A 21518-nucleotide genomic window follows, 5' to 3' on the forward strand; every position below is an offset into this window, starting at 1 on the left:
GTGGTGGGAAAATGAAATCCCTTCAGGGATTCGACTCTTTTGATTCAAATCCATTTTGAGATCCAGATTTGCGAATCCGAATCCCAACCCGTCGTATTATGGATCATTTGAATTTATTCAAACGCATCAAATCACAACTCGCTGTTCCGTAATAAAAACGTGCCACACACTTCCATTGGTAGTGAGCTTCTCCGCTGTAAGTAGTTCTGTTGATCATGAAAATCTATTAACGTAAGGCAACGATATTCTTCGCATGCATTGAAAATTAGAGTGATAGTTTTATTTAAAATGCAGTAAAAATCAAAATCAGGTCCTGGTCTGAATCATTGTCACTTCGTGGACCTCAATCTACGTCCAATTCGTTCTACCCAGCGTTCGTTTTGAGCAAATCGAAATCAATCACATTGTCTCCAGATCAACTCGTTACGTGACTAATTCGACTCAATGTGAGTCAAATTAAAATAGTTTTGAATCAAGTCAGAATCGAATCAAATAAAGTCCCATTCGAATGAAATCTTTAGAATCCGTCAAGATTCGAATCTTTGGAATCGGTGTAGGGTGTGAATCTTCGGGTCTTCCGAATCGCGATTCTGCCAACACCAATCTGCTGTTTACCAAATGTGTCGTGACAACAAGATGAGAGTGCCGCTATACTTGCGATTATTTTTCACATTTTTATGTGTAAATACTGCAGTTGGATTTCCGGAACAAGGCAAATGGGATTTGGTGTTAACAAAGGTATGTAGCGAATGTAAAGAAACAGGTCGGGAACTGTTCTTTTTACAGCCAGCTGGTTTTGCAGCTCACGGGACTATGTACATTGGAAAACAGGAGATCGAGATTGCTCATGGCAACGAAACTAAATGACTAATTTTCGCTTATCATTTTTAGCGCCTCACGTATATTCCTATTCCAAAATCTTTGTACGAGGGATTCAGCATTTTTCTGCAGGGTATGAAGCTTAAACGATAATTGGGATTTTAGTGTATGTTTTTTAATTTGGTAAATTGCTTTTAGTTACCTGTGACCCGGCGCAAAGTAACGCGCCAGAATTACGTGTGAACATTTCCTGGACTTTGCGGGAACTGAAATGTTGGCAGGAATACGTGAGCTACGTAAGTTTATCGATTACTGCTAGTGGTATGTGAGTCTAATGACAAATTGTTCAGTCTTATCTGCTTCAAGATGAAAGGTTTCCATCAACAAATAATGTTACCCAGCTAAAATCTAAGAATTATGTTCATCGCTGTAGCAACGATGAGCATATCGTAATCCCTGAAGTAGAATTCCCTGGTTCGAAGGAGACACATACGTCACCGTCCCGGAGAAATAGTGGACCGGTAAATACTCTAGACTTTCTATAATAATGTGTCAGATTGTATACATAATCAAAAACGCGTGATCTACATTTTAGCTAAACAATGACCAACGACCGGTTTTTACAGTTAGCAAAGATGGACTGTACATTTTTACAATTCTTATCGAGCCAGCAGATAAGGAAGCGGTTCGAGCGACTGAAGACCTGGACGCTTTGGGTGATTACACGGCAAGTGTACACTTGCAAATTAAGCGGCCTAGTGGCTATCTCTCAGCCGTTGATTGGCCTCTACTTCCGGTGCGTATGGCTCTTGACGTACGTTTGGATCCTATTCTTACGATTTATCTTTCTTTGCAGTTCTATGGAGCCATGTGTTTGGTGTACGTTTTGCTCGGAATCGTTTGGTTGACCGTCTCTTTTCTGCAATGGAGAGATTTATTGCGCATTCAATTTTGGATTGGTGGTGTAATCTTGCTTGGAATGTTGGAAAAGGCTATGTTTTACGGCGAATATCAAAGCATTAATTCCACTGGAGTGTCAGTGAAAGGAATGGTGCTGTTGGCTGAATGGGTATCTTGTGGAAAAAGGACATTGGCACGCATGCTTGTGATCATCGTTTCGCTTGGCTTCGGAATCGTGAAGTAAGTATTTCTATAGAGGTTGAATATGCATGTTTAACGTTACCGCTATTCATTGCATATGTTTTTTTATAGACCACGCCTGGGTCCTATGTTGCATCGAGTGGTTGGAACAGGTGTGCTTTATTTAGTTCTGGCCTGCGTAGAAAGTTTCCTACGGATCATGCATACTAAGAACGACCCTAGCAATCAAATACTGGTTGCCAGTATACCACTAGCAGTTCTTGATTCTGCAATTTGCTGGTGGATTTTTACTTCCCTTGTTCAGACTACGCGAACATTAAGACTGCGAAGGTGAGTCAATCTATTCTACTTACCTCCAGTATATTTGTCATAAGCTTTTTCTTTCAATAGAAACATGGTGAAACTGTCCTTGTACCGACATTTTACCAACACCCTTATATTTGCTGTGCTAGCGTCAGTGGTATTCATGTTGTATTCGATAAAAGTACACCGTTTCGCCGAATGTCTGACTGACTGGAAGGAACTCTGGGTGGATGATGCATTTTGGCACGTTCTTTTCTCAACTCTTTTGCTTGTGATCATGATTCTATGGCGGCCAACTAACAACAATCAACGATACGCGTTCACTCCTCTGCTTGATAACCCAGAAGATGAAGATGACGGTAAGGTCTTTGTACAATTTGTGTTGGTAGATAGAAACGCGCGCGACTTTTACCATTTGAATTCTTACAGAAGAGGAAGATCAGTTTGTATCAGATGCATATGGAGTAAAAATGCGTGGTGCCAGAAGCAACTCACCCAAACCGAACGCCAAGAGCCCCACCACCGACGAGGAGAACCTGCGATGGGTCGAGGATAACATACCAGCAGCGATTGCGGACGCAGCCCTTCCAGTTTTGGATTCGGACGAAGAAATTATCAATACCAAGTTTGAAGTCTCCAAAATGCAGTAGAACTCTACAAGCTATTATTGCACCTTAATTCCTACGTTAAATAGTAAATAGTCAAATAAGCTTGCCAGGTAATTCCTGCGTCTCCGTCGGTAGTTCATACTGATTTCGTAACAAATTGCTCTCGTTCTGAATAAAAATAAGAAATCAAGGTTGCGGCCTTTTTGCGTGTCAGGAGCCCACGTTCCTGGCACATGTCCACGTTTATAAAAAGGTGAAGTTAATTAAAAGTGATACCATTTCGAACGGCACTAGTCAAACGATACATTTACACACATCTGTAGTGAATGGATATGAGCAACACGCGGAAGTACCGTTCAAAGAATAGATTTTCTTTCGCTGGAACCATAGCCAAGAGGTTGTGGTGACGAAGACAGGTTTTATTATTCATGTGATTTGCTTCCTTTTAGTTTATTCTCTAATTACCAAGGAACACGTTTTTCTTTCCGAAGTAAGGCGACATTATCAACTGATGTGGTGAGGAAGCGAAACTATTTTAAAGATAACAGAACAGTCTTTATAAAAACTAGATTCATGATTTTGTTAGGAAATTATGCTTCATAACTTATGACTCTTGCTTTTACACCAACGTTAATAAGTAACGTGGATGTCTTTTTGGACCAGTAGATTATGGAAAATTAAGGTACAATAGAATATGTCCTTTATCGGAAAGTAAACAGCCCGACGTACTTCGGTGACGAACGCGGGATAGGATCGAAATTTGAAATGAAATAAAATAGTCCAATACATACATCTCTTATTTAACTAGTGTGTTTAAATGTTCTCAATTTAAAACATGTTTAAAAAAATATGAATTTCCTACGTGTTGATGTAGCAAACATAAATTTAGTCACGTGTGCAGTTCTTTAGCGAAGACATCAACCTCGTCTCTATAATCAGTTCCAAAACGATTGCAAATGGATATTATATTTCATTAACAATACAAGCTTTATGTAGTAAATTGTAATCCGCAAGAAGTTCTGCTGAAACTTTGACACTTGGAATTAATACTATTTACAATGTGAATGAAGTATTAATGCACCACGTTCCGGGCACGAATTGTTATGCTAGTAGTAGCACTGTCATCGTGGCTACAATCATAATATTGATCGGGTCATGAAGATGTTTAGAACAATTCAAAACTACAGTCAAGGAGAAGAGAGTAAATTTCATAATAAATAAATTTACTGAACCAATTATCGGTTCGGTTTAATCCATACCCTGTTTAGTATCCAACTCCTTTCGGAAAACGTTATGAGGCCACAGATCAAGCCGAGACTCGGACGTCGTTGGCTCATCACGCTTCGACTGGTCCATGCTTTCCTTACTCTCGCTGGCTAGTGTATCCAAATGTCCCAGAAATGCGAAACACTTAGAAGGTAAAGTAAACAAGATAGAAGGAGAGATAGAAAGTTATACGCGCTTGAGGGGTTGCCTTTTTAGGGCTTCCTTGGTTCAACATACTTTTAGTTTCATTTCGCCGTTTTTAAAATGCTTCGGTTGAACTCTGAACTCGAGTCTCAGAATAGTCCTTTCCAGTCGAAGGCGTTGGTCCACGGTCATATAGTATGTTTGCAGCATATCGCTCGCTGCCCGTTCGTCGTTTACATACCAGCTGAGTATTGTGGCCGGTTTGGAACGACCGGAAGAACAGTTCACCCGAACCTCGTCTCCTACATGATACCATGGCTTGGCACCGGTAATGGTTGGCCCTGCGTCGGGAAGTGCTGGCAAGAAGTGAACAAATGAATACAGTTCCTTATCTTAGTCACCTTAAATGAAGCAGTCCTACCGATAACCTTCATATTTCCAACACCGGAAACAGTCAGGAATGCAGGAGCTTCTGCAGAAACTTCACACTTGTATTTTCCTGCCGAAGCCAGCGTTACATTTCTCAAAAGAACCTGATTTTTCTCCGAGCTTTGAAGCTGTGTTGTTACGGAAGGAAATTACTCTCACTCTGAATGAAATCATAGAATTACATCACTTACATCGATTGTTACATCCGGCAGGAGGAACATTTGTTTCGAAGGTTTATTCCGTGGAAGGTAGCGAAAAAATTCGTGTCCATCCTTGTACCATTTGACTGCGTAAAGTTCCGTATTATTCATATCGAATTGACACTCCAGAAGTGCGTCGCTGTTAACAACCACCTGCCACGGAATCCGAAGTTCGGTAAGCACGAGAGTAAAACATAGTTCTGGGGATAAAATTAATGGTTTGTGGTTTTATGATGGTTTTATCGAACTGTTTCCTTAACGTAAGCAAACTACCTTTCACTCCACAAATCAATAAAACTGTCAGAGTAAAGTTTACACATTTCATTTTGTTTCTAACCACTGGTAACCGTTTTCGAACTTGACCCGTCGTTTGTTAAAATAGCAGCTGCAAATACTTTCGGATAACAATAGTTTTTCTCCACTAAATCCACTAGAGTCATGCTTATTTCGAGGACAACAAAAACAAAGCTCTGGGCAGTAAGCTGGACGCAGTTCAACTGGATGGCTGAACAACAGTTAAGCGGTTTGTACCTACATTTCTACAAGCACATGGCTTCGCTGTTCAAATGGGACGTTTCGTCCATTTTGCCTCTTCATTTCCTCTTTCGTTACGTGTGGACGTGCTGCTATATGACCGATGATCAAGTTACACGTTAGCTGGTCCTTATTAAGACACAAATACAATGGAAACCGGGTATTTTTCGTAGTTCATGTACTGAGAACAATGAATGCGGATAATGTGATATTGTGCAACATGGGGCTTATTATGGAAAAACGACAGTCATTGTATTCATTAAAATTTATTAGTTTTTCAGTACCATTTTATAACAAATTCTGTAAGAAAATGATTTTATATCGTTTTACAACGGTAGAAAATCTACGAGCGTGTCGAGTCATTACACGGATATTATTCTGGAGAATTTATGATATTGTTTTCGAATATTAAAATGATTCATTCGCGTTATCGTAAGTAGTTTGATATGGTTTTCAAAACCAGTTCGGTGCCCACAAATTCGGTGTGTCGGAGGAAAGAGGTTTCTACTGTTAAGTTTTCTCTTGTGTCGATTCATGCTTTCCTTATCCATTATGCTCATAAATATATTTGGCATTACGATCGTAGGCGATCCAATGGCATTGCGTAATCTTTTGTTATGGCGTTGGTTCGGCCAACCTTCGCTAAATCAGTCCACAAATCTTACACACGTTACAACCTGTATATAGTAGCTTAAAAAGAACATGATTCTGCAGCTTCGAACCACGGTTTCGAGGAGTTGGGAAGGGGTGTACATTTTTATACCTATATGATATTTTCTTCTTTTTGAGGTTTACAAGATATGTCCATATGTACAAAAAGTGCTATCCGGCAAAGAAAAACAGGATTTTTTTGCTTCGAGACTGCGCGGTAGGTACTATTGTGTGACATGTAATTATGTTTTATTCACTACAGTAACAATTTTTTTTTTTGTTGCTAGAGGTCTATAAGGAACTGCTCAAACTTCATTTAAGACCCTTTGCATTGGGTCGGCTGAAATCGACCAAATGAGAATCTTCCTGTATTCCCGGTTTCTTTAAAAGACTGTTGTGATATGAAAACGAAATGCGAGTGCATTTGTGCAGTATTCATGTCGGCCCCGGCTGCCCTTTGAGTTTTGGTGGACCTTAAGTACAACACAGTTACCGAGACAGGACCGAGATAGCAGCTATGTGGAGCAAAGGGCTGAGTAAAACCATCAACAACAGACTTATACGGATTGAAAACACTGGTGTGCTTTCGTTTTCAGCTAAAACAAAAAAAAAATAAAGATATTTATAAAAGATTCATGACAGCCGAAGATAGGATTGATCGTTTAACATACCGTGAACTCGATCAGCACGAGTTGTGGACGAGAGTCCTGATTTGCGGGATTCCAGGATAGGAGCCTTTTGAGGTTTGTCACTCTCTACGCTTTCCTCGTTGCTCTTCCAGTACACGTTCTCGATGGTGGCGAGACACTGAACATAGAAACAATGAAAAAAGACGGATGCTTTCAGAACAACTCGTAATAATCAATGCATTATGCCCGAACCTTCAGCTTCATATCGCCATGACGGAAGTGTTTAGGTTTGACGCGGAACTCGAGCCCCAGAATGGACGTCTCCAGGTGATCCGTGGTAAAGGACACTATAGTCGGATACTGGCGGACGTAGGTATGATCGGCCAGTTCACTGTTGATGTACCACGTAAGCTGAGCGGCCGGTTTCGCCCTGCCGGATGTACAGTTGACGCGCACATGTTCCCCGAGCTGGTACCGAGGCTTGCCTCCGGATATCACCGGATCCTCCTCTGGAAGGGCTGACACAGGAAACAGGAGTAGTCACTATGTGTCTAGGAATTGAGCAACCCTTTTTGCACTCACCAGCTACTATCATATCCGCGTCGTGGGCTACCGTTTGGAAGGACGGCGCCTCAGCCGATACCTCGCACCGGTATTTTCCACCAGCGGCACGTTTGATGGATTCTAGTGTCACTTGGCTGTCGGTGGAGTCGTGTGCCTGTGGGGGGTTAGGATAAACGGTCCAAAAATTACAATGGGAAACCGGTAAGATGGCCATGCTTTTCTCGTCACACGTACATTCACGATGAGACCATGCAGCGGGAAGATTTGTGTGGGCGGATCGTCCCGGGGGACGAAACGGTAGAATTCGTGGCCGTCCTTGTACCACTTGACGGCGTACAGTGCCTCGCCCTCCATATCATAAAGGCACTCGAGGCGCACGGACAGATCTTTTACGGCGTATTTTGGGACTCTCATCTCCGTGATCTTTACGGCTTGGGAAAGGTCTGGAAGAAAACAAACAGCGATGATGCGATGGAAGTAGCGCGCATGTGTGAGAACAGGGAAATTTGAAGAGACCGATCGCCACAGCTTCACCAAAGGCTTATCACTTGTGGCCAGAACTCATACCGAAAGGCACATGGTCACGACGCACCAAAACTCAGCAGCGTAGTTTGAGCAGTAAAATTTGCTCCATTTCTGTGCCATAAAATTTTGAATAGGTGATGACTCATTTTAAAACTGGGCGTTACCAAAATGTGCTACACATGTGTTGTATTCAATACGACATAATTTGTCTCAAGATCATAATCGTGTTTGCATGATATGCTTCAACCAAGGATGAAGTTTGTTAGCAAATTTTCATACGGGAAGAATTAAAACATTATCCCCAAATCGCGGTTTCTTTTTCAGAAGGATAGTAAATTAGATAATGACATGATTATCGCTCTCACCTTGAGTGAACAAAAGTACCAGCGGAATCAACAGAATCAACATTTCATACTTCCTGCGGCTGGCAGAGGCGCACCAGACCATTTGAAAGGGAATCCAACCGGTTGATGGACACTAAACGCTGCACACCCACACACTCGGTGACTAATATACACAAACACTTCCACACTGGATTTTCTGATATCTGGGCACCATTATCACATTATCCTTCGCAGATCCACTCGTGGTCTCTGGGAAAGGTGATGATGATCCATAGTGGAATTTCTGTTTTTCTTCTCAGAAGGATTGCTTACGCCGGCCGATGTGGCGCAGGATCATTCCCTCAGCAGTTGATAAGATTTATGTACAATCCCTTGCACTTGATAATCTACCACCGGGACGCACTAGTCAAATTTTCATCGTTTCACTTTTCATATTTTGTAGGCATAATTTTTGATACACGCTTTGGCACTTTCTTCTTATCTCACTAAACAGGATAAGTATGCTGTATCTGGTATCGGTGTGGTGACGATACCTGCATGTTTTTCGGGTGTTTCTTTTTAAACTTTGCTTGTTAACGAACGGCACTTTAGGTAATTCCAGGTCATGCAGACAGGTTGTTTTAAAAGTCGTTACAATATTCTGCGTTCGCCACCTCGCAAGAAATGACGCAAGACGCCTGGCCCTGAAGGAAGGCCGCAACAACACGCGAGAACTTGCTGGATCGCCGCGCACCGTCTGAAAACACGTACGCTCGCCTCCGATGCCGATTGAAAACTGACGCACTTCGGGCTGGAAGTGAGCATAGTTCTCGTGTTCTCGCTCCCGTTCTCGCCCTTTCGTTGTGCCGTCGTGTTGGACTGCACGGACTCCCACACACGTACGCACGAGAGGCAAAGCCTGCCAGCCTGCCTGCCCTTCCGGCGGAAGGGTACAGGATGCATGGATTGCACAGGAGCGGAAAGGCACCCCAAGTGAACAATAGGGTAAACGCAAGGGTTCGTTGGATGGTTGCAAAATTTCAGTTCAGTTTTCGAACAAATTGTTAGTCACAATTTCAGAGTCCGTGTTGAGATGTACTGAGATGATTTAACATGTCAAGTTGGAAGTAAAACTATTTACATTTTCTAGATATATTTAAATGTTTCCGTGTGCGGTATGTTTTTTTTTTGTAGAATGTAAATTTTTCCGTTAACTTTGAACCAGTTGACTTTGTGGTCTTCAGTTTGTTATGCTCTACAATTTACAATAATTTGCTCCTTTGACGGATTAAATAGTTTGCGGTTAGTTTGTGTGTTGATTTCGATTGAAATTCGATCATTCCGTGTCCTTGCTCCGTTTAGACCCGAAGAGTATCTCAACTGTACATGCTCGCGTCACACAAGAGACCCTTCGCTCGACGTATATATTTTCCCAGCCCTTTGCGATGAAAGGAAGTGTCAATTTTCCCGCTTCCAAAGATTCGGGTTGTTTCGAACATCACAACAGTGGGCGAATTTATTTGTTCTTTCCGTCGTCGAACTTGCTGCCGATGTATGTATTCCGGTGGAGCATGCGTCACAGACAGGACACGGGCACGCGAGAGGAAGCCAAAGACATGATTCTCCGTGTGTGCTTGCAGTGCAGGGACGCCCCTGGTGGCCAGTGTTGGCACCCAGGCGAAGACAATTTGAACCGAAAACTCGAAGAACTGCTTCGAGCATAACGAACGTTCCTGCGATTCGTCCGCAAACATTGTGGCATGTACGGCCGAAAGATGTGGTCGGAAGGCATTGGAAGGGAATAATTTACTGTTCATCTACTCTGCCCTCCACCACGACAGACTATCCCCCGGCGCGCGTTTTCACCAGCGGAATTGCGCCCGACTATGGCGTTTGTACGGCGGGTGGTTGTTTCTTGAACGCTTCCACCGCCAACGTAGGGGTCCTTCTCGCGTATGAGAAGCGCAAATAATCGATTAGGCACGCATTATGTGACCATGCTTTGAGGGCGAATCCATACGACAAGCCGACGAACAAGGGAATTGTAGGAATGAGGGGAGAATCTATTTTTAAAATAACACTCATATGATGTCATCGACCCTCAGGGAGGACAAAATTCGGCGTCCGGATGGTTTGTCATCGCTTGGTGGGGGCGTGTTATTAATTTGGACCTTGATCGATTTTTCCCGCAAATCCACCAACCACCATGCCATCAGCTGACGGATCAGCTACTGTCCAACTGTTTGTAAACCCGGTTTTCGATTGACATTTTGTGGACGCACGTTGTAATGCTGATCGTCGTTTGCGTCGATTGCCGTTCAAACATCAAGCGATGCCAATGCAGTATGGCTATGACCACTTGCTCGAGGGCCCTAACGCTGACGTTCGCAATCGTAAAATACAATGCAAAGTGCGGCATTACCGTTAAAAGGACGTGTACTCAGCGTGGAGTGTTTTTGCAATTAATTATTCACGTCTTCGTGTTCAAAGCGGCCGATTTGCAATTCGTTATGTTTTGCGTCGTTTGCGTCGAGTGTGCCGGCGAGGTGGCGGGGGGTCCCACGCCCCTTCGGCATATCAACAACAACAACAACATAAGCAGCGGGTGGCGTGCGAGGTGCATGTCTGCAAGGCGGGGCCACACATTCACCATGTCAAGGAAGTTAATGCAAACAATTGGCAAGCGACGTGTAAACAGGAATATTTTCAATTACCCAGCCCGGCCCGACCCGCACCCCACCGCCCCTTCCCATCCTCAATCCGGCCTATGAAAAAGTTATTTATGGCCGATTCTTAACCAGGACCGATTTGGAGACCGATCGGTAAATCAATACATCCTCGAGGATGAGGCGCGCGCTCATGAAATACCTCGGGCGGAATGGGTTGGTCGTGCCTTGCGGTCGTTCGCGTTCTGTTCGCTATATTTTCTAGGTTTTCGAGGATCTGCAAACCGTTTCATTGGCATTATTCCTGCTGTTTCCTGCTACCACCGCGAGCAGTGGAGCGTAAAAAGCGGGGGAATCGGTACTTGTGACTAATCGCGCCAAGAACCTCGAAAACAAAGTAAAGTTTTTGAATTGCTTCCTACTAAGGACCTTAAAGTGGGGTTTTTCGGAACCAACCGGCTGCGAGAGGCTCAGCAGCGACGACCAACCTTGGTGCCTTGGTGGCAATGAATACGAACCCGGAGCGACTGCAACAGCCACGCATTTGCGGGACGGATTCCATGGAAAGGCGGCTTGGCGCGCCGTCAATCGAACCTGATTAGCGATTGTGGCGTAATAATAAGCGCTCGAGGCTGCAGAATCGGTCATCTCCGCCGGAGGATGGCAATTGGTTCGAAAAGCGCAAACATCAATTAATCACTGAAGCGCTCGCTGACAGGTCCGCGCTGGTGCCTGGTTTCACTTTCTTTCTTAAAATCGAACACTGCAGAGCACGACGAATGTTTTACCCTTTTCTTGTGTCGCGGGTGTAAGTGAGCTGTTTTTTAAATTTACTTGAGAGATAAAAAAAAAGACATCTGCTACGCGTTAAGTGGCTTTGCGTTGGGTGGCGATGCAGCGTTCGGGAAGTTGTGGGAGTAAGAGCCATTTTGTCACTTGTTTGTTCCCATGGCTATTCCCATGTATGGTGGATGCATCTTGAGTTTCATCACATCGGGAAAAAAAACCTACTAAGCACGAGGGAACAAATTGTCTCGAGCATCACGCGTCCCGTTCGTCGCGTCGGTGAGGAGTGAGCTCGAGAGCTCAATAATCAATGATGATTGAGTGGGACACCGTCAGTTGGCAAACGTTCAGCTAACCCGCGGCCAACCAACTAATTGATCAAAGTTGTCTTCGAATGTAAAGGTTACTTTCTCGGAAGCTGGACAAAACCGTTTCTGGCGTAGCTGATCATAGTTTGGCTGTGCTCCGTTTTTCAGCTCAAGCACATGCACTTAAGCAGTAAGAAACCAAAAAACAACCCTTGTAAAAGACGAAGCCGGCCAAAGACATTACGTTTTATGAAGTGTCTCATACTTATTGCATCGGTCGGCGTAAATGGGAGTGCGTCAGAGAAATGCATTAGTGTTATGGTGTGAATGATCGAGTTTAATGGGTTTCTTCATTTTCCCCGCTTTCTCTTTCTCTTTCTCTGTATTTTTCTCGCTTCATGGCAAGCACTTTGGAAGGATGTGTAAAACATAGGTTTTTTCGCGGTCCATCTTCCACCGAAAATACCGAAAAATACATGCGATGATGTTATAGATATTGAAGGGCGAAATAAAATATTGAACACAAAAGTCGCATCAACCGAGCATAGGCAAAGTACAATGGGAGAAAACTCACAATCAACCGATCGGAGCGAGGACCGGAAGATTAAACCGGGCGATTTGAGCGATTAATGTTTCAACACGTGATGCTTTCGCGAAACATGATCAACAACAAGAATTAAGAGAAAACACTCATCTAGCTCAAAACTGCTGCGGCTACCGAAAACTCTCAAGGTTTTTATCACCGAACGCTTGTCGCCAATGTAGCGCGGAGCGGATTCTAATTGAAAACATATGGCGGAACGCGTTCGGGAGGAAGAAGCGACCCTTCTGGTGCCATGCTCCGTCCACATGACGCACGTTTCAGACGCAGCGAAGTTCCGAAATTTTCATGGACACATTGACGATCACTCACAATGCTTGCGACTGACTCTTTCCGGTCACAAGGGCGCTGAGGGCGGACGGAGCGGGTAAGGGTCCCGGGTATCGGGTTTCATAAATTCAAACTAACCATTTTGTATCACTTTTTGGGAAACACTTTCCCAATTGCGACCCCGGGCCGGAACGCGTATCGATTGGGTGCACCCGGAGGAGTGAGCTAAAAGGGGTTTGCGGTAAAACGGGAGCGATATACCAAGAAGCACTCGGAGACGACGATTGTTGTGTCTGTGGACTTGGCCCGCTTCTTGGCCCGCTTCGTGGATTTGGCCGGTCGCTTGTGGAGCAGGGTGTCATTAATCACAGCAGGGTGCGTGCGTGCGTGATTTACGGCACCCGGAACGACGCAGTGGGTGCGCTGTAAACAGCATTCAACATACAAATATGCTTGGCGTAAACACGGAAGAAACAGCAATTAAAAGGGAAAGAAACAAGAAACACACCAAACAATTTCTTCGGCAGTTCGTTGCAGTTGCAACGTTCGGGATTTGCCGATGCCCCGGGCGATACCTACAGTTGGCCGTCTTTTTGACTTCGAAACGGGCAGTTTATCTAGCGTGCAACGAACCCCCGACTGTCCGGCACAATCGAACTCGAATCCCTCGAACAACAAATATTCTATCAATTTAATGGCTTCCTTCTCTCGAAAGGTGGTGGTGGCTCGAAGCGAAAACCTCACTTCGAACGAATATAGGTTAACTTGGGAACGTTCGAGGTGTCTGGTTAATTTTTTGCTTCTCCCTCTGCTGCGGAAAGCATAATCCCCGACCCCTACTACCGGCTTCATGTGTGTCCAGTAAGTCCAGTGTGTCCACATCAAGGCCGAGTCGGTCTCCCGACCTGGGGTGAAAAGTGCAAGTCAACTGCAACGCTGGCAAAGCGAGGGGTCCTGCGTATCCTGCTGGTGGTGGTGGACCATATGACTCACCCACTGCTTTCGGAGGAAGCCCATTTATCGCACGGAGGAGGGTTGCATTTTTCGATTACTCACCTTGTTTGGCGCTTGAAGGTGAAGTGAGAACAGCTGCCATTAGAGAGAACACAAACATTGGGTAGATGGGTTTTCGGGGAAGCCACACGCACAAAAACAAATGTCCCTTTAAACCCCCCTAAACGGTGAAGCTAATGGTCACCGGTCAGGTCAGAACCCCGACTCACGTTGTGCATGAGGTGCATTTATTTGGAAGCAGCAAACGTTGACAAGGGTAAGAAGTGCTGTGGCTCGCGATGATGATTCACGTGCGTTAATAATTCTCGTTTTTATTAAGTTATCTACGCCACAATAAAAGAAAACCCAAAACAATAACCGGCCATCCCGAGAAACGAAAGGACCGTCCGGACAAGCGGACAATATTGCATTAGACGCCGGCGTTTGCAGGAGCAAATGATGCAGACCCAAATGCGGAAAAGGGAGTCCGGGGTCGGAGGGTGAGGGGCGCACGTACGTTAGGGTAAAAAAACGCTCGTCTTGTACACATCCCGTGACCGCAAAAGCAAAAGGACACCACTTCAGACGAAACAAAAGCGCACAGCCCCGAGTGTCCTTCTTTTGTCTCCGGTCACGTACATCAGCAATGCACTAACTAGGTGAAAAAGAGTTGTCTCCATCAGAATTACGTGACGAGCTGGTGGTGCCACGTCTTTCATTGTTTCATTACCGAGCGGGCCAACGATCCTCCCCGTTCCTGGGCCATCGTTTCCTCTGCGTTACACGTTGGCGAAGCTAGTAACACCCGAGCTCGAGACACCATACGATTGGATAGCCAGAAGTTCATATCCGCACATCGGAATGGGACGGAAATTTGTTTCTTAGGAGACATGCATTTTTCACTTAACACTCGCAGATCTCTTCGGTGCGATTAGGAACCCGCGAGAGACGTTGCGATCCAAATCTCTCAAAATTTAAAACCGCCAAAAACCGCGCCGACCGAAGGTTAGAGGCCCCGTTTAGACACATGGCTAATTGGAATCAATTTATCCCTCTGTCTTGGCTAAATTGTTTAATTGGGCTGGAGCTATGGGCGGAAATATGCGCTCGTTCGTTTCCAGTTGCCTTGTCGTGAAATTTTCGGACATTTCTGATTCCGCGTCAGAGTCCCTTTGTGCGGAATTACGCCGATGGCAGGTCGACAGGATACAGACCGCATTGCTGACTGTTTAAACTACTTGGCTTCACGATGACGGGATATTTCATGCTCAGGGCGCTTTGACAGACGAATTCTGTTTGGCCGCTGGTCATGCGGTACCTGAAGTAGATGCCGCGAAAAATGAAAAAAGGTGTGCATGGATTCGAAGGAATAACATGTTTATCTGCAGTCAGAACGCATTACGTCCCATCCGAGAGACAAGGTTCTCATAGCTTTCGATGACTTCAATTTCAATTTACGATAATGGAGAAATAATGGATTAATCAGTGATCCGTGGCATGCCGTGGCAGCCAAAGGTTCGAGTGTCGAGTGGCAACTTAAATCGACGAGCCGCAGGAAGGATGATTCCCTATCCCCTCCCCCTCGCTACCACACCACCATTCTCTTTCTCTTCCTCCATAACTCTCTCCAAAAGGCACATTTTCGAGCGCGTTACACATTATAAATCACTCGCGTCTGATCGCTTTGAAGCAATCATTTGCGCCCGCCGGTGCATATGGGTTGCAATTTTCTCCTCTTTTTTCGTTTCGACCACCGCCAGTTCCTCCCCCTCCCGCAGGCAGTGGTGTTTCATTTTTTGACTATCTCCTGCTTTTTTTCGGGTGGTAGATTTTCCCAACATTTCCATCGCCATTGCGTGCTTCGTGCGGTTCGTTGCTCGCCACGGCTTTACGCAGCGCTCGGCAAGAAAGCGCGTTCGTAGTGGCAATATATTTAATCCTTCGTTGAACTGGAAAAATCGATTCCGATGCACTTGCATTTTTTATGTGCCCTCGTCGCCCGGTCCGCTCTGTGGGTGTGCGAAAAACGGGTTCGCGTATGGATGCAGTAAACAGGCGTGCCGGAGGGGTTTAAGGAGGAATCGGGGAAGTCCACTGCGGTTTTATGCTTTCCTGCCCGAGGATTGCCAGGACCGACAGTTGGCCCCAGCACGTGGGTTGATTACAGCCCCTCGGGTGGTGGTAGTAGTGGATAATGTTTGCGGCAATGTAGATAGATAGTAAAGGTTAGTTTTAGCCGCCGGAGCGCGACGATACCGTGAACAAGCGATAAAATGAACTATTTCGGAGATGGATCATAAATTTGGTTTTTAAAGCCAATCAAGTGCATGTTACGGTCCGGTGCTTTGGGGCACCCCTAAAAAACCGAGGGCAATCTGGGAAAAGTGTGGTTGCGAGCACAAAAAACCAAACGGTTGAATAAAAATAAATAGATCAAATGGATGGATTGGCGTGTTTTTTCAGAAAGGGGAATGACGAACTGCACCTCACTCTCTGTATCCATGAGAAAACAATAAATTTTGAAGAAACGCCACCCTCGCGGCACACCTCCTTCTCGACTATGCGTGGATGTCTTAATTTACGCCTTCAATGGCAGTCTATCGATATGTTTGTGTACGTATTTTCATGCTGGACTAAGCACGTCGGTAACCACAGCAGAGATGAGTTGGGAAACATTGGAATCGTAAATGTCACGACGTCGCCCCAGATTTACCCCCGAGGCCAGCGGGAGGAGTGGCTTACTGTTCGGGCGGACATGTGATGCGATCGTTTAATTTACGATGATGAAGGATTGCATTGAACTCCGCTTGCCCGGCGCGTTATGATGCGTTATGCTATGTTGGGCCTAGGCTATCAAGCCGGCGATCGGCTTCAGCGAACACGGTGCAAGGGCGGTCATCAAACGTCGCGAAAACAACATGCTGTTGATGGGAAAGGTAACGGACGGGACGGCTAATTGATTGGTAGAACGTTTTGGTAGATCGCATTGTTAGTGGGAACGGTTCGGCTTTCCGCTGGAGCCGCAGGGAAGTGTTGTGTGTTCAAACCGACCACCAGAGGTCGTCGCCGAGTATGTATTCGTACGACGAGATGATGCTTTCTTTAAGCGCATGCGTTTTTCCCGCGAGTCGTGCCAGGAGAAAACGGACTGCTCGCTCGCTCTTCTTGGGAATATAGTGCACTTCAAACCGGATCGGAAATGTTCATCGTTATGTTTTATTTTAGTCAATTTCGATTGAACTATGCAGATAATCACTTCGAACTGCGAAAGACTTGTGACACAAATTACACAGATCTCCAAAGTTACCATTGTCATGTATGAAGAAGGCAAAGCATGGAATGCTGCGTTAAAATAACTTATGGTGGAGAAGCTGGCTCGGTAGTTTAAACCGTGATGCACTCGTGCAGTAATGTCGAGCGTTTGACGACGACGACGACGAATGGTGGACGCGATGGAGCAACCTCGGGTTGAGCCTCGCGTTAGTCGTTAGTTACCACGCGTTGGGGCAAAAGGTACACACGTGCGGCCGGTTGTGGGATTTGTCCGCCGTTCCTTAGGCCAAACAGAGTTTGATGGTGTGTGGTGGGGTGGCTTGAGTGGTGCTGGTGTACGTGTGTGTGTTTGTATAAAAGGAAAACACCGCAATGATCCTCATTGAACAAGGAAAATAGCTAGCTGATGCCCGATCGTTCATGATGGTTCGTGGAAAACACTAAACAAGAGCAAAGTTGTACCGTGATGAGCCAGGATAGACAAAGCTCGTCCTCCCTCTCTCTCTCTCTCTCTCTCTCGTTCGCTTGATGGACAGCAAGCGACGTGCGGGGTGATTCGAAGTGAGGTGCTTTTTGACGCTGATGATTGGTGATTGCATGAATTATTTCCGTTAAATTAAGTGTATATACACTAGCGCCCGGTGCCAGTGTGCAAGTGATAGTCAATAATCGATGAATGAAAGTGCATCGTTATGTGGTAGCAGATACCTGCAGACAGCGTGCAGCGTGCAAGAGTGCACCCAGAGAACGTGAAGGACGCACCGCAAGGGGCAGCGAGTGAGGGGCAAGATCAATTAAAAAATGATAGCGTGGGCTTCTGCTATGTGGAATATCGCCGATGAAACGATATGAGCACGTATGTGTACGCTGCAGGTTGTTGGGAAATACGAAAACAATGTACGAGATGTGGTGTTGGATAGTAATTTTGCAGTTCTTCCTGATAAAAGGTACGTAAACACATCACAAACGTCCTAGACTAACATGCACTCATTATGGGTTCAAAATATCTGTCGATGTACATCTGAGAAGTACGATATCCTTGGCGAAGTACGGTCCATTGTAGAAACAGAGTTCCAGACTTGTCTAGAACTCAACCTTCTTCTGTAGCATTCATCAGAGAAGCATCTTGCTAACTAAGGTCTGCCTGAATCGGCAGGATTAGATTCGTTTTATTTTTATTGGAGTGCTCCAGGTGGAGCATCTAGCGTTGTGCCGCAGCATGGTTTATCGATCTGGCGTAGGAATTAATTTCGTAAATTTGTTTCCCTTCTTTCCACTCTTTCCCGAAACGGTCCTGTTCCGGCGTCAGAGTTCGCTTCAGGTATCATGCTCACCGAGGTGCGGGTGCCCATGCACACCATCAAGGGCCACTCGGTGCGATTGGAGTGTCACTATAATATGGAAGGCGAAGCGCTCTACTCCGTGAAGTGGTACAAGGATGGCCGCGAATTTTATCGATATGTGCCAAGGGACGACCCGCCGGGAAGCGTTTTCCCCCAGCCGGGCATCTTTGTCGACGTGAGTAGGGAGGGAGAGGAGATAGAGCGTGGGCAGGGTTCCCGAATCCAAAGTTTTCCCTTGGTTTTTTTCTCGCAGTTGCTCAACTCGACCAGCGACCAAGTGGTGCTGGACACGATCGATCTCTCCTCAAGCGGCAAGTACCGGTGCGAAGTGTCCGCCGAGGCTCCCTCCTTCCAGACGGTCTCGGACCATGGCGAAATGCTGGTTGTGGGTGAGTAGATGCAGTGCAGGCCTGCAGGTGGGGTAGGGTAGGGTTCTCACTCGGTTCTCACCCCTTCTCTCGTAGTTCTACCGGAGGAAGATCCGTACATAACGGGCGGGAAGCCACGCTACCAGATCGGCGATGTCGTGCGAGTGAACTGCACATCTGGCCGCTCGAAGCCCGCGGTTCACTTGACGTGGTACATCAACGGCGAGGCGGCGGACGGGGCGCTGGTGAAGCAGTACGAGCCGGTCGTGTCCGGGCCGGACAAGCTGGAGACCTCCATTCTCGGGCTGGAGTTCCGTGTCAAGCTGAAACATTTCAAGCGAGGCGATATGAAGCTCAAGGTAGTACGACCAAACCGAAGCGCGGGAAGGCGTTTCGCTGCGGCGTAAAGAAAAATGTCTGGAACATGCAAATTCGCCTTTCCTCCCACCTCTTCTTGCAGTGCCTCGCCACCATCTCGACCGTGTACTGGAAGAGCAACGAGGAGAGCGTCGAGGGCGAGAAGATCCAGAAGGCACCGATGCTCGAGTCCCGGCGGGCCGTTTCGAGCGACACGCGAGCTGATCGGGTTCAAGGTAAGCCAAGACAGGCCCATCGCGGCGCATTCTTCCGCGAGGGCACCCGTGGCAGTGTCCTTTTGTTTCCGCCTCTACCTGCTTTCCGTGCTTTCCACAATTTCCCGTTTCAGCGGCGAGCAGCGATGCACTGGCGAATAAATATTCATCGGGCCTGAATTTTACATGCTGGCTGCTGGCCGGGCTCGTGCTGGCTGTGGTTGCCCTAAATGCAACTTAATGCGAGCACAGGAGTAAAGATCTCTCTCTGTCTCGCTCGCTGTCTCTGTCTCACTGTCTTCAGCAGCTAAAACCGTTTTATTATCGTTCTCTATAATACATTCCGTCCCACAACGCGGGTTGAACCGCTCGCGACCCTTTGAAGACTTCGGCATTTTTGCCTGCCGCAACAACTCCGCCAGCGCCAAACACGTGTCCATCGGAAGCCGAAGCTGACGCGAAACGCGATACCGAAAAAACGGGAGGACGGAAAAGCACACCGTTTCGCAGAGTGTCGGTGGAGAGTGGTGGGAAATTAGGTCTGTCGACCTTTGTTACGAAATAATGATGCATATCATGTCATCCCCACGGTTCGAAACCGCGGTGTCGGTGACTCATGCGACGGTTGCCGAGAGTTTCCCGAAGAAAAGTGCAGTGCGGGTTTGACGTGACTGTTTGTGCCGACGGTGGATGAGTAATCGGCTTGTTTTACTCTATGGCTATTCATAACAAATGGAAACATTCAGACGAGTGAAGAAAAAACGAATCATATCAATACGACACAATATCTCGATGTGCTTTTTCACTGTTCTCCCAAAGAAACCCCGAAACAAAAAAGCGAAGAAAGCAAAAACAAAAACATTAAACATATCACCAGTGAATATTTGAACTCAAGACACACGTTAAGAAAAGGATATGCAAAAACGAACAAAAAAAGAAAATCAAGAAAGCTTTTCGCTCCTTTTATTCGTGAATAAGTGTGTCGCAACAACCCTGATTCGATCCCTCTTTGTATAAAGTTTGTACATATTGTAAAACATGTAGACCACGTGACCGGATCAATGGTCACGTGTTGCGCAAATCGTTGCCATGTTCTTATTATAATTTTTATCAGTAACAAGGTTTTTAGATAAAACAAATCGAGAATATGATACAGTCAAATACACACATACACACACACACACACATACATGCGTGTAGCTTCGATCAAACGAACGAAGCCACGACTAGAAGACAAACACATCCTCCTCCTCCTCCCACCTCCAACCCCTGTCACCAACATAGGATCTGTCAGAAGCATCCCACACTACTTCTATTAATAATACTTATGCTATTACTACAACTACTAATACTCGACGGTACAGTACTCAAATACTCTTCTAGAAAATTGTTACTAACCTCATGTGGAGCGTATCCGAACGACGGTGTGAATGACCGTGACTGATGAATAAAAGTACTTTTATCCATGACGATAATGCTTATGTTTCAACGGCGTGATGTTGGGTACCCACTTTGAACGTTCCGAAAAAAAATCCTTGTGGGCACCAAACAGAGTAGTGATTTGTAAATGTTTGTGTGTCTCCATCAAACCTGTCCTAGAATTCGCTACAGGTGTACCCAAGAAGGAGATGGATGCCTGGTTGAGGTCTCACCATACAGTTTGCCGAAGGACTCGTCCAAATAACTCACGCACACGCACTCGCACTCGGCAGGTAAGGGGGCGTTTGTTTCAATATTTCCATTTTCATTTTCCCAACGACCCCGACCGAATCCCCGGTGATGGGGGAAAGCACACTAAAATGTTCCACTACGACAGTTCATCATTGCAGGTTCTCCCGAGAAGTACGAAAGACGGTTGATACGATTCGTCGAAGCTGTAAAGTGAATCTTACCTCTCCCCCTCTCCCACATGCACCCACACACACACACACGCACACATCTCTACCTAATTTCCCACTGCGACGCAATGTTAGTGGCGTGTGTTAATAGTGTGCGTAACGTTAGCAAATTAATAAACGTCCAATCTGATGCTGCGTGTAATTGATGCCGAACTAATGGTGCTCGGCTTCAAAAGATTCTCGAAACACCACCCGCATGCCTCATGTCGTCCACCCTACTCGTCCGGACAAACACCACCCGCACCACCTACAGCGTATACACACAATAGTACACCGACATGTCCACCGTTGGCTGGCCAGAATCCTTTGGGGTCCAGCTGGGAATTATCAATCAATTACTTTAT

At 45.9% G+C, this 21518-nt stretch overlaps 4 protein-coding genes across 4 annotated transcripts; 2 read left to right on the forward strand and 2 right to left on the reverse strand.

Moving 5' to 3' along the window:
* Positions 1-621: 621 nt before the first annotated feature.
* LOC131262658 (transmembrane protein 87A) lies at positions 622-3625 on the forward strand. Its single transcript, XM_058264710.1, has 9 exons — positions 622-738; positions 892-952; positions 1018-1115; positions 1170-1340; positions 1415-1615; positions 1676-1959; positions 2032-2250; positions 2311-2582; positions 2653-3625. The coding sequence occupies exons 1-9, from the start codon at positions 637-639 to the stop codon at positions 2871-2873; spliced, it is 1629 nt and encodes a 542-aa protein (XP_058120693.1). The 5' UTR covers positions 622-636; the 3' UTR covers positions 2874-3625.
* A 454-nt stretch (positions 3626-4079) lies between these two features.
* LOC131267273 (uncharacterized) lies at positions 4080-4981 on the reverse strand. Its single transcript, XM_058270106.1, has 4 exons — positions 4862-4981; positions 4663-4798; positions 4335-4597; positions 4080-4241 (listed from the first exon to the last, which is right to left on the reverse strand). The coding sequence occupies exons 1-4, from the start codon at positions 4979-4981 to the stop codon at positions 4080-4082; spliced, it is 681 nt and encodes a 226-aa protein (XP_058126089.1).
* A 1386-nt stretch (positions 4982-6367) lies between these two features.
* On the reverse strand, positions 6368-9850 carry LOC131267278 (uncharacterized). Its single transcript, XM_058270117.1, has 7 exons — positions 9826-9850; positions 7483-7808; positions 7267-7402; positions 6937-7202; positions 6727-6862; positions 6549-6651; positions 6368-6446 (listed from the first exon to the last, which is right to left on the reverse strand). Exons 1-7 carry the CDS (start codon positions 9848-9850, stop codon positions 6368-6370), a joined length of 1071 nt encoding a protein of 356 aa, XP_058126100.1.
* Positions 9851-17831: 7981 nt separating this feature from the next.
* Positions 17832-20720, forward strand: LOC131262737 (uncharacterized). The gene is made up of 6 exons (XM_058264802.1): positions 17832-17940; positions 18303-18511; positions 18590-18725; positions 18801-19063; positions 19165-19297; positions 19411-20720. Exons 1-6 carry the CDS (start codon positions 17832-17834, stop codon positions 19515-19517), a joined length of 957 nt encoding a protein of 318 aa, XP_058120785.1. The 3' UTR covers positions 19518-20720.
* The last annotated feature ends 798 nt before the right edge of the window (positions 20721-21518 follow it).

This window comes from Anopheles coustani, chromosome 2 (genome assembly GCF_943734705.1).
Source record: "Anopheles coustani chromosome 2, idAnoCousDA_361_x.2, whole genome shotgun sequence".
NCBI lineage: Eukaryota > Metazoa > Arthropoda > Insecta > Diptera > Culicidae > Anopheles > Anopheles coustani.

Coding starts and splice junctions, on each gene's coding strand:
- LOC131262658 (XM_058264710.1), top strand. CDS start 637: ATGAGAGTGCCGCTATACTTGCGATTATTTTTCACATTTTTATGTGTA. Junction 739..891: donor GGGATTTGGTGTTAACAAAG/GTATGTAGCGAA, acceptor TATCATTTTTAG/CGCCTCACGTATATTCCTAT. Junction 2,251..2,310: donor CGAACATTAAGACTGCGAAG/GTGAGTCAATCT, acceptor TTCTTTCAATAG/AAACATGGTGAAACTGTCCT.
- LOC131267273 (XM_058270106.1), bottom strand. CDS start 4,981: ATGAATAATACGGAACTTTACGCAGTCAAATGGTACAAGGATGGACAC. Junction 4,598..4,662: donor TGGAAATATGAAGGTTATCG/GTAGGACTGCTT, acceptor ACTTCTTGCCAG/CACTTCCCGACGCAGGGCCA. Junction 4,242..4,334: donor ACGGCGAAATGAAACTAAAA/GTATGTTGAACC, acceptor TTACCTTCTAAG/TGTTTCGCATTTCTGGGACA.
- LOC131267278 (XM_058270117.1), bottom strand. CDS start 9,850: ATGTTTGCGGACGAATCGCAGGAAC. Junction 7,403..7,482: donor TGCATGGTCTCATCGTGAAT/GTACGTGTGACG, acceptor AACCCCCCACAG/GCACACGACTCCACCGACAG. Junction 6,863..6,936: donor ATGGCGATATGAAGCTGAAG/GTTCGGGCATAA, acceptor TTCTATGTTCAG/TGTCTCGCCACCATCGAGAA.
- LOC131262737 (XM_058264802.1), top strand. CDS start 17,832: ATGAAACGATATGAGCACGTATGTGTACGCTGCAGGTTGTTGGGAAAT. Junction 18,512..18,589: donor AGCCGGGCATCTTTGTCGAC/GTGAGTAGGGAG, acceptor TTTTTCTCGCAG/TTGCTCAACTCGACCAGCGA. Junction 19,064..19,164: donor GAGGCGATATGAAGCTCAAG/GTAGTACGACCA, acceptor CTCTTCTTGCAG/TGCCTCGCCACCATCTCGAC.